The sequence below is a fragment of the Oncorhynchus gorbuscha genome, linkage group LG08, assembly GCF_021184085.1.
Source record: "Oncorhynchus gorbuscha isolate QuinsamMale2020 ecotype Even-year linkage group LG08, OgorEven_v1.0, whole genome shotgun sequence".
Classification (NCBI taxonomy): domain Eukaryota; kingdom Metazoa; phylum Chordata; class Actinopteri; order Salmoniformes; family Salmonidae; genus Oncorhynchus; species Oncorhynchus gorbuscha.
The window spans coordinates 10,165,898-10,178,430 of NC_060180.1; the positions used below are offsets into that span (position 1 = coordinate 10,165,898).

Genomic DNA, 12,533 nt, shown 5'->3' on the forward strand with positions numbered 1-12,533 from the left:
AACTTCTGCGTTTCAACGTGTATTTCGGCGATGACAAGTAGATCAATTCAAACTTTCAGACACATTTTATTTCTGGAATACAGTGTCGATGTGAGGCTAAATGCATACGCAATATATTATTTGTGAAAATATGGTATGACACTATTTGCAAACGTTTTGATTGTTGATTCTGTATTAAATTGTATCAAAATATTATAGTGTCTTGATTCATTCCCCAGGACAAGGCTACACCATTATAATTTACAATATTCTATTATTCATGGAGTTACAGAGAGTTCACAACATGTAGAGGTTAAACAACGTGTTATGTGACTATCCCCAATACCTTAGTCAAAACCAAAGCTGCTATGGCTGTTCAAAACAGCACACTCAAATTTTAGCGAGAGACAACCCCATGCGCACAGATAATATGGTGTAGCCTACAAGTACACTATCAATTGAAAATCTGTGTTGACGTGCGACGCTATCCCACCAATTCGGCGGAAACCTGTCACTGTTCCTTTTTCACATTGAAAAATCTATCCAGATCGTCGCGTATTAATGCTGACTTAGTGTTTGCTATGCTCAGGATGCGCTTTCGCCACCCATTTGGAGCGTGTAATGAAAAAGGAGACGGAGCCTCCTTTTTCAGTACCATACAGTACCAGAGCTGAGAGTGTAGAGCCAGCAGTGCGCTCCTTCTATCCACTCTTGACATCGGCTATAAAAGGTGAACATGGGTGAATATCGCCATCTGTTGGTTTAAAAAAGCATCAACATGCATCTGATTATATGCAAAATAATGCAATCACTATAGCCTAGACGTGGCGAATGTAATATGAAACTATCTGAATTAATTGGAGGCTATACAAATCACAAAAATTGAGTGGTTTATGATAATGAACATTTTAACATATTTCATTAGGCCTATTACGTTCATTTGACATAATTTTCTATATTAGGTCTACACTTTTAACGTTGACCATATAATAACACAGATACACATCCTATTAAGTGAGATGTAATACATGCCCTATTGATTCGTTTTCAGTCCTTCACTAGGCTAAATACAGAAGGAATTTTAAGGAATTGTAAAGGAATTTTCTATGGTTAGACCCAATCGACTGTTGACCGAAACAATCAACAATGAATGAATGTTCCCCTCCACTCCACCATATCAACTGGACTAAATCCTTTAATACACAAATGGGAAGCTGAGAGAGCAGGGCTATTTACATTTTTACAGATAGTGTGAAAGAGAAGACTATGGTGGTGTTCCCCTGCTCAGACGTTGCTGACGCATGTCAGATCTTACAACACCTGGATAGGTATTTTATATACCACATATTATTGCAATCTAGTGCCAAGCTGCACAGTCAATGACGTGGCATGCAACCATTGGTTGATGCATGCAAAATCTCAGCAGGGGAACGCAAGCTTTACGTCAGACACAGAAAAGGAAGCGAGACATCTTACCCACAAATTATTTATGGTACAATTGAAGTCAATGAACTAAACAGACCAGACCCAGATGCTATCACATTGGTGTCTATGGGCTACCCCGTTAAGCAAACCGAAACGGATCATTTTTCCAACAATAAACGGCCTGAGTGAACGATCATGATTTATCCACTATCTTTCGAATATATAGGCCTACAAAGCAATGGAGGCTGCTGAGGGGAGGATGGCTCATAATAATGTCTGAAATGGAGCAAATGGAATGGTATCAAACCATGTGTTTCATGTATTTGATACCATTGTATTAATTCCGCTCCAGCCATTACCACGAGCCCGTCCTCCCCAATTAATGTGCCAACAAAAGGGATCCCCAAAAAACTGGAAAGGATGTAGAATAAACTGTCTTTGCAAAAACTTTTACTGTGAACTCCAGCTTTTAACCATAAAGCTGCACTTAATAAGGCCTCGCAACAAGCATGTCGTTTAACATTATGGCTGCCAGACAGGCAGGCGACTATCAGAAGTTAATGGGCGCATTCCTCTGCCCAGGCGTTGTTGACACCTGCCAGATTTGACCATTTCTGGATAGATATTTTACATATCAGCTAACCACATCATATGTTATAGCAGTCTGTCAGTCGATGACACAGTCAATGACGTTGCACGCAACCATTGGTTAATGCATTCAACGTTTGAGCAGGGGAACACGCCCAACTGAAAGTCTGAAAAAGACAACATACCTGTTGACAGCCCTCCTGGATTGGGTCATACCAACTCACTACTCTAGAGAGGTAACATTAGGCACATCAACCTCTCAGCCTACATCTGTGAAATAACATTAATAAATGAATCACCATAGAACAAAATGGCCTTATAAACTCAAATGACACAAAGACAATATATTTATGTAATCTCAAAATAACAAATAGGGAGAAACTAAACCCATGAGGCAAAATTGGCTCCTCGAAACGGGGCATGAATTGGCACCAATCAGGTGCGTCGTCTACTCCTGGGAACAGGAAATGCATGTCGGCCGGACTGCAAACAATGAATGCACATGAATGAGCTGGCGAGTAACATTTATGAATTAAGTAAGCCTAATAAAAGATGTTTAAGGACTGCATAATGCATAACTATTAACCGACCATGTAATCTGCTGAATAAAATTCCACAAACCAAATGCTTGTCCGATAGTAGGCTTAGATGATGATTTAACAAACACAGAAGCAAGCTAAGTGTGCATAGGCCTACCTTCTTGTAAACAAAGCAAAAAAAGAAACGTCCTCTCAGTGTCAACTGCGTTTATTTTCAGCAAACGTAACATGTGTAAACATTTGTATGAACATAACAAGATTCAATAACTGAGACATAAACTGAACAAGTTCCACAGACATGTGACTAACAGAAATGGAACAATGTGTCCCTGAACAAAGGGGGGGTCAAAATCAAAAGTAACAGTCAGTATCTGGTGTGGGCACCAGCTGCATTAAGTACTGCATTGCATCTCCTCCTCATGGACTGCACCAGATTGGCCAGTTCTTGCTGTGAAATGTTACCCCACACTTCCACCAAGGCACCTGCAAGTTCCCGGACATTTCTGGGGGGAATGGCCCTAGCCTTCACCCTCCGATTCAACAGGTCCCAGACGTGCTCAATGGGATTGAGATCCGAGCTCTTCGCTGGCCATGGAAGAACACTGACATTCCTGTCTTGCAGGAAATCACGTACAGAACGAGCAGTATGGCTGGTGGCATTCTGGAGGGTCATGTCAGGATGAGCCTGCAGGAAGGGTACCACATGAGGGAGGAGAATGTCTTCTCTGTAAAAAACAGCGTTGAGATTGCCTGCAATGACAACAAGCTCAGTCCGATGATGCTGTGACACACCACCACAGACCATGACAGACCCTCCACCTCCAAATCGATCCCACTCTAGAGTATAGGCTTCAGTGTAACGCTCATTCCTCTGACGATAAACGCAAATCTGACCATCACCCCTGGTGAGACAAAACCGCGACTCATCATTGAAGATCACTTTTTGCCAGTTCTGTCGGGTCTAGGGTTTGTTCTGTCGGGTCCAGGGCGATGTTTTTGCCGGTGATGTCTGGTGAGGACCTGCCTTACAACAGGCCTACAAGCCCTCAGTCAAGCCTGTCTCAGCCTATTGTGGACAGTCTGAGCACTGATGGAGGGATTGTGTGTACCTGGTGTAACTCGGGCAGTTGTTGTTGCCATCCTGTACCTGTCCCGCAGGTGTGATGTTTGGATGTACCGATCCTGTGCAGGTGTTGTTACAAGTGGTCTGCCACTGCGAGGACGATCAGCTGTCCGTTCTGTCCAGTCATTAGAAAGGCCTCTTTAGTGTCCTACGTTTTCATAACCGTGACCTTAATTGCCTACCGTCTGTAAGTAGTGTCTTAATGACCATTCCACAGGTGCATGTTCATTAATTGTATTTGGTTCATTGAACAGGCATGGGAAACAGTGTTTAAACCCGTTTACAATGAAGATCTGTGAAGTTATTTGTATTTTTACGAATTATCTTTGAAAGACAGGGTCCTGAAAAAAGGACGTTTCTTTTTTTGCTGAGTTTATTAGGTATGCCAGAAAATTATGTAAAAATATCCTGTTGTTTTTATAGTAACTATAGTAAAAAAAAAAAGTAAATATTCCAAATAAACTTGGTTTAAAAGTACATTACTGTAAAGTTTACAGTAGGGTACTGTTAAACCAAATTTTTCTTTGGAACATAATGTACATTTTTACAGTGACTCACTGTCAGTAAGTCACGGTAAAGACAAAAGGATTTTTAAAACATATTTTTCTGGTCTTTTTGACAGTTTAGGGTAATTATACTGGACAATAGCAACATAAATTCAGTGAATGTATAAGGGGAACACAAATAGGCATAGTCCTAAATTGCAAAACCGCATAGGCTCAGCCAATTAATTGGCTTTTTCAAAGGGAGCTTTCAAATGATAGTTTTGTTCAAATAAAATAAAATATGTATCCTCCTTGACCAAATTACAGGCATGTTGAGAAGGAAAAATATCGTGTTAGTTAATTGTCTGGAAAACCTATATAATTTGGTAACTTGGCTATTTTAATTTCAAAGGGAAGGTTGCCAACCTCATGAAGGTGAGCAACATCAATCTGGGATTTATGAAAAGCCTCAATCAATATTTACTATTAATTTAGCAAATGAATGTCAGAATGATATAGTCCTGGTCATATAAGGAGGCAGGCATTCACACTTTAATGTTCTTCATGGCACTGGCTCAAACCATTCTTTCTGGCAGTGCTCAGGAGAAAATTGGGTAAAGTAAAGAATTAGCCTCTATAGGCCTATGTGACAAATCTTGAAGGAGCAAATGACACTGACTTAAAGCTATTGATTGCCAACTGTGCTTACAAACGTCAAACAATACTGTGGATGGCAGAACTAATAGTTCATTGAAGCAGAACCGTGATGAATGAACGCGATCTTGAGAGAATGGCTGCACTGGTACATTTCTCAGTATGTTTAGGCCTACATAATGTATTCATTGTGGTAGGCTACAATGAAAAGCCCCCTAGGCTACCCCCAGTTTCAACATATTTCTGTGGGTTTAAGAAACACAGCCGCTTGGGTGAGGACCATTTGAAATGTTACACGATATTAGTAGGTTTTCTGGTAAAAGTAAACTGACCTCTCATGCCTACAAATAGGCTCGCGCAGCCTAGAATAGGACTCCATGCGCGCTATAGAACACGTGCACATTTGTTGGCGGGAATTCGACTGGAATCTCAACACACTTGTATGTTTTACTGCTGTCCTGGTGTCATATTTAATAAACAATTAAAAAGTTAATACAGCTAGATAGCATATTTATCCGATAAAGATATGAGTTTGGATACTCTGTTTCAACAAATTCTACTAACTGAACAGCAAATATCGGAGAAAACGCGACAATCTCAAGAGGGTGAGCTGCCAACCATAATTTCCTTTCTAATATCAAGCTAGCTGTTATTGACACAATGTTAGCTAAATTATACTACTTTTAGTTTTCAATTGACTTTTTCAGGAATTGGGGGAAAGAATGTGACTGGTTGTGTTTGTCATGAAGGTCACTGTTGTGTTTCCTTATTCAATGTTCTGTCAGTCAAGGCTGCTATTGCAAGATGTGAAGACAGGGTCAAGTCATTGACAGCAAAATCAGAATGTCTCTCCAAGGAACTTGATGAACAGGTGAATCTGCTGTTATCATTACCTATGTGTAAGAGAGAGAGAACCTCAAAGCATGGTCTGACAGAATATTGTTGAAGTGACAGAGATAAGGACAGACACTTCATTGAACAGTGAATGTAGGCTACAGTTGTACAGTGAATGTACAGTCAAATAGCTACATTAATTAGTCCTGAGAGAGTGTGTTGACAGATTAAGTGCAGTATATTGATACATATTGAGACACATTAAAGAGGTGATTAATCGTATGATTAAAACCCTTCATCTATTAGAGGCCTCATCAGAGACTGTGGATCAATTGCAAGTGGCACTACAAAATCAATTCCTAGTTTCCGCAGGATTACATTAGCATTATAGCAAGCAACGTTTTAACATGCTTGAAATGAATTATGTGTGGAAGATAGATTCATTAACTTTTCATAATATTGTTGAGCACTTCCTGTACATGTCAAAAAAGGAACATAACGAGATTGCCAATTACAGGGGTCAAATCAAAAGAGTCATTCATTGAGATGAGATGCAATAACCTCTGAACTATAGGCTGCTGCTGAATATCACATACATTCAGCCAATATGTTTAATCTATTTTACTGATATTTAAGATTATGCTAAATTGAGCCGCTGTAGGTTAATAGCATACATATACATGTTTGATAAAGTGTTTTAAGCACACTATCTTTATGAAACAGCTCAAACTTTGTGTTCGTTGTTCCATAGTCTATGACACTTGGCTTGCTCAATCATAAATTTGTCTTCAGCCAGCCAGTTTACTTTCAAGCTCTCTTTAACTGTTCCCTTCATTATATTTAGGACACAAAGGTTACTGGTTTTTTTTTTTTTACTTTAACACTCATAGTAACCAATTGTCCTGAATGCCATGCATTTCAGACGGTAATTTTCAATACTTTCCACTAGCACAATTAACCTTCACAATTGCTTATATCATTTGAAGCCAGGTAGTATGTAATTACCTTAATGGTACCATTTGCCTTTGTTTGGTCTGAATGGCTTATAAAAAAAAATATATAAATATTGTGAGGGGAATGTTGAGGCTAGGCAATACAGTGTGCCTATAGTATAGCTACTAGAATGAGAACATATTTCCCTTGATTAACTGTTCAATCAAGTATCAAACTTCATGGAATGGGACAGGCTAACAAAAATATCATTTTTGTTTTGTTTTATGGAACTGCTAAAAGTGTGTTCTTCCAGGCTCAGCATCTATCAGAGACAAAGCTGCAGTATGACCTAATGAAAAAGCATCAAGTACAAGTTGAAAAGCAGGCAGGGGAGCTTCTGAGACAGCAGAGGGATCTCAGGAAACACTTGGTGAGTGATTCTTGTCAAGGGCATTCAAGCACACTCAAACGTTAAACAAATACCACATAACAGTACATTGCTATTCAATAGATCTAGGCTACATTAATCTATTTACATTTTTTTTGCTGTGCTCATATGTTTGAAGGAGAAAATAAAGAAGTCGTTGAAGGAGGAACAGGAGAATTTCATGAAAGAAATCATGACTTTCAACAGCGACTTTAGCCTTTTGAATAACAGGGAGACTGTGTTTGAGAGCCAAACCCAATCTGAGATACGTAACTTGGGGGAGGAGGTTAGCTCTTTAAACAAAGGTAGAGAAGCCACTGTTTATATTAACATGTGAAGTAGGGGAATTTTATATTCATTGGGTTTTGCTAGTTTATTAATGGATAATATATTTACATTATATAACCTGATGCTACACTAACCATGCCCTGTTCTGACCAAACCTGAGGCTTTATGGTGACCCCTTGTACTGTTTTTTCCATCCCGTCTTAGAGATGGATTCCATGGGCCGGACGAATACTCAGATGAAGTCTATGCAAGAAGAAAAGAGAGGTCTCCATTTGGAGCTACAAGGACTGGAACATATTATGAAAGGTAGATTTGATCCAGCTATGTTGTCAGGCAGACGTTTGAATGCTCGCCACCAGATAAAACAAACAATCCTAAAGACAGCGTATAGTAAAATGTGCAGACTAAACTGAATCCATCCCCTCGTGTCATTTTCTTTAGAGAAAAACAGACTGGTATGTGGAGGTAATGTTTACATTAAGAGTTGTTCATTTCAGACCTGGAGAACCAGCTGAGTGAGGCTAAATCAATGACCGAGTCCTTAAGTGCAGAGAGTCTGATGGTCACCCAGAAGCCGCTCACAGACAGCACTTGCTTAAGGTAATCAACTGCGCTGTCACGCCCTGACCTTAGAGAGCCTTTTTATGTCTCTATTTGGGTTGGTCAGGGTGTGATTTGGGTGGGCGTTCTATGTTCTTTATTTCTATGTTTTAGGTTTCTATGTTTTGGCCGGGTATGGTTCTCAATCAGGGACAGCTGTCTATCATTGTCTCTGATTGGGAATCATACATAGGCAGCCTTTTTCCCTTTTGTTATTGTGGGAAATTGTCTTTGTTAGTGGCACTGTAGCCCTCGTAAGCTTCACGGTCGTGTTGTTGTTTCTTGTTTTTGTTGGCGACATTATAAATAAATAAATATACGCTCACCCTAGCCCCGCAGTTGCCGGGCTAGGGTGAGCATCCAGCCAGGACGGGTTGTGCCAGCTCTGCTCTTCAGACCTCCAGTGCGTCTCCACGGCCCAGTATATCCTGTGCCAGCTCCACGAACCAGGCCTCCTGAGTGTCTCTCCAGTCCAGTGATGATCCATGGCACGAAGCCTCCAGTGATGATCCATGGCACGAAGCCTCCAGTGATGATCCATGGAACGAAGCATCCAGTGATGATCCAGGGCACGAAGCCCCCAGTGATGTGTCATGGCACGGAGCCTCCAGCGACGGTCTCCAGTCCGGAGCCTCCAGCGACGGTCCCCAGTCAGGGGCCCGCAACGAAGGTTCCCAGTCCAGGGCCCGCAACGAGGGTTCCCAGTCCGGGGCCCGCGGACAGCCTCACTGACTAGTTCAATTTCGTGGATAGCGTTTGTGTGAGGAGAGTGGTCCGTTATGGCTAGATCAAGGCTTATCCTGGAGTGTGTATAGAGTCAGAAGTTAGAGCAAAAATGTGCTCGGAAACATATACAATTAATACGTGAGGACTGAGTTTTACAGACATAACAAGGATCCTATCGTCAATTCTGACAGAACTGCAAGACTCTGAGTATTTGGTGTGTGGGTCACAAATCATTGCACATTTATTGTCTTCCTGTCTCATCCTGTTAATGATCCTGCTTGAAATGTGCTGAAAGGACCTGCACCCATCCTGCCATTCTTGTACTCTTCAGATCAGGATGCTTAAATAAAGCAACATTACCCCAATCTCTTGAATTAAGGCTTTGATCTGCTGCCTGTATTATCTGGTCAAAAAATAACATCCTACAATTCTCATGTTATGAACTTAATGAAAAGGATGGATCGATACAGAATCTGGCCCAGGGAGGAAGTGTTTGCCTCCTCCTGCTCTTAAATCATATGCAGGGGAAGCATGTTCTGTCCCTCTGTTCCACAAATCTCCTTCATTACTGACGGCCTGATTAGTCCACAGGATGTGCTGAGGGTGGGGCTTTTGGGGAAGCTGAGGCCCACTCACTGTTATGATAATTCCTCTTTTGAGTGTGTTCATTAATCACGCTTTTTACTCAGCTATTGATTGTTTGAAATTGAATGCATGTCAATTTAATTAGTGCTGTCTTTTTAAAAGTGTAAGTGTGCAAACCATACAATTTTAATGTCATAGACTTAGCCAGTGGTAACTTGTGGAATAGACGCCGGCTGGAATGCGGTTTTAACCAATCAGAATTCAAGATTAGAACCACCCATTGTATAATATCTGTAGATCCAATTTGCTGGTAGGGTAAACTTTTGGTTGTACTATTTGCTCCAACTCTTAAATTCATGTTAGATAATTGTTTTATGTTACATTTGACATGTGTGTAATGAGAGACTAGTTTTTCAGACACTTAACATTTCAAATGTGTCATAGACTTAAAAAGGAGCTGGAGATGCACAAAGAAGGAGAGCTGGAGCTGCTGAGAGAAGCCCTTAGCTCTGAAATCCTGTTCCTGCAATCGGTAATCACTCTGAGCTATTCAAATCTATTAGCCTCAAATTAAGTCAATAGCTCTTATTGTAACATGACATTTTTTATTGCAGAAACTGTCTCAGAAGACTCCACAATACTCAAGGAAATTCACATAGTGTCCAAATTCCAGAGGTATGTTAGAGGTTAGGAGAGAGATTGATTATACCAGCAGTCTTAAAAACATAGTGTATTTTACTAAGTACCTATTTTGTGTTACTTTACTGTCAGCTCATTGTGTAACAGTTTTCTAGGTGTGGTGAAGGAGAGTCGGACCAAAACGCAGCGTGTAGATTGCGATCCATGTTCGTTCAATCAAACAAACGTAAACACGAAATAACACAAACACTACAAAACAATAAACGTAACGAAAACCGAAACAGCCTATACTTGTCAACTAATACAGCGACAGGAACAAAGACACTAAGGACAATCACCCACATCAAACTCAAAGAATATGGCTGCCTAAATATGGTTCCCAATCAGAGAAACGATAAACACCTGCCTCTGATTGAGAACCACTCCAGACAGCCATAGACTTTGCTAGATAACCCACTAAGCTACAATCCTAATACCACCACCAAAACCCCAAGACAAACACACCACAATACAAAAACTCCATGCCACACCCTGGCCTGACCCAATACATGAAGATAAATACAAAATACTTTGACCAGGGCGTGACACATTGAAGGTCTTGGCTTTACCCACCGAACATATTGTTACCAAAACATGACAAGATTTTAGCCATAGAACCAGGGTGTTGAGACGGGATGATATGGTTATAGTGATCAAGAGAACAAGAGCAAATCACATGCATTTGTTTAATACTTACATTACAGTTTTTTACAATCGCTTACACACTATAAGTGGTCCGTGAGGCATACTCAGTGAAACCATTACCTCATGTACCTAATCTTCAGACCAAGTCTGCAAAACTGCAAGCATATTATCTGTTTTACACTCAGTTTGCAATTGTAAAACTAAACACAGTTCTCTACATTGGACACATCATTCAAAACTAACAGGTCTTGTGTTTCGTTTGGAAAACACTGCCATTCCAAATACCACACTCATTTACCGATTACCTACACCCAGTGATCTCATGTGAAAACACATAGCTAATTTCTTCACTTAGAAATCAGAGCTTGAGCACTATAAATAGGCTTCAGGTTGGCTTTCTTGGTTTGGACAACAATGGAGGCCAATTTTGGAGAACGAGTTAGAGGAAGAGGAGTGAGAGTAAGAGGGGGACGAGGGAGGAGGAGGAAAAGGAAAAGCCTTTTGTTTACCTTCTACTGTATTTGTTTTGTCTGTTACTGTTCATCCTGAAATCTTGATGAAAATACAATGTTTTGAGAAAGAAATACATTTGATTTTTCCCCCCTTGCATTTCTGTTTATAGTGTAAATATATACTGAATATGCATACATACTGTATATATTTGTGCACACATACGTGTGAGTGCTATGACAAACTGCCGTGGACTCCACTGCACACGGAACATGCAAAAGACACAAGATTGTAGTGTTTTATATTTGTCACATCCGTGTATAATTGGCGTGTACAAGAGCTAATCATTTGCTGGTTTGTGTGTAGAGTTTTATTGGAAAAACACAATTTTGAGAAGAGTTAAAATCATTTCGAATTAAGTATTTGGTTTTGCAACAGATGTGTGACGTTTTGCATGTTGTGCGTGTGTTTTGGGGTTTTGTGTGTAGAGTCTAGAGAAAAGGAGCCATAGTTTCAGAAATCACGTGTCAGCAATTGTCAAAAACTAATTCTTTACCCCTGAAAACTGCCCTCTAGTGGAAATTATCGAAGTTGCAGTATCACATTGTACAGCAAAATCTGACTGAACCAGGTTGACAATAAAATATGTATATATGTACTATGAAAAGAATAGGAAAGAAATAACATAGCAGTTAGAATCAGAGAACAGAAATAATCAAAACATATCCAGAACTCCACTGTGGACTTTTCTGGTTGTTTTTCCATGAGAATACAAATGAATCAGATGATGTGTGGTTGTAAGTCGCTCTGGATAAGAGCGTCTGCTAAATGACTTAAATGTAAATGTAAATGTGAACATGTTTTTGATGTGATGCTGGTCAATGGTCTTTGTTTCCAGGTACAGAAGCAGTGTTCAACCTCAAAACCGCCAGTGTCAGTGATATTTCTTGAAATGTCATTTTGAATGTATAGAAAATATAGTATGACTTACTTTTACACCACCTACACAATTCCAATGTGATCCCTGGCTATACATTTCATTGAATGTCATTAATGTCCATAGAGAGAGAAGACTATTAAAACTGTAAATGTTTGCAGATTGCTTGTTGTATTCTTTGCTGCCCTCTAGGGGCCATTTTGCACCACACATGGTGGCCATCCAGGATGTTCTTGTTCATGTAGTACTCTAGTACCAGCATAATGACTCATTAAAATAATTGACGATTATGGAATCCGGCATGTATCTTCTCCAGATCATTTTCATGTTATCCCTGAATTTGATTGACCGTCAGTTGATTGACTTATGATGTAATAGTTAATGAGTTCAAATCCCGTTTGAGTCTTTGTTCTGTTGACTTCAGAGCATGACCCGGATTATTTCAAATCAGTCCATTTGACTAAGTGGTTTGCAGCCTCTGTACTGGCAGTATTCTGCTAACATAATCCTCACATCACCTGGGATTTGAAAATGCTTATTTAATATCCTTTGAGATTGCAGTAGTCTGACCATTTAACAACTGCATTTTTTATTTGAATTTGAAGCACATCAGATAAGAAATAAAGTAGAAGTGAAT

The 12,533-nt window shown here is 40.0% G+C and overlaps 1 protein-coding gene across 2 annotated transcripts; it reads left to right on the forward strand.

Annotated features, from left to right (window-relative positions):
• Positions 1–5,212: 5,212 nt before the first annotated feature.
• On the forward strand, positions 5,213–12,146 carry ccdc172 (coiled-coil domain containing 172). Of its 2 annotated transcripts, none has more exons than XM_046357821.1 (9): positions 5,213–5,398; positions 5,579–5,664; positions 6,874–6,990; positions 7,127–7,292; positions 7,480–7,581; positions 7,773–7,875; positions 9,631–9,718; positions 9,801–9,861; positions 11,858–12,146. In XM_046357821.1, exons 1-8 carry the CDS (start codon positions 5,320–5,322, stop codon positions 9,843–9,845), a joined length of 786 nt encoding a protein of 261 aa, XP_046213777.1. In that variant the 5' UTR covers positions 5,213–5,319; the 3' UTR covers positions 9,846–9,861; positions 11,858–12,146. The 2 variants fall into 2 exon arrangements, with proteins under 2 accessions (XP_046213777.1, XP_046213778.1); XM_046357822.1 differs by having other exon boundaries at positions 5,353–5,398; positions 6,861–6,990.
• Positions 12,147–12,533: the final 387 nt, after the last annotated feature.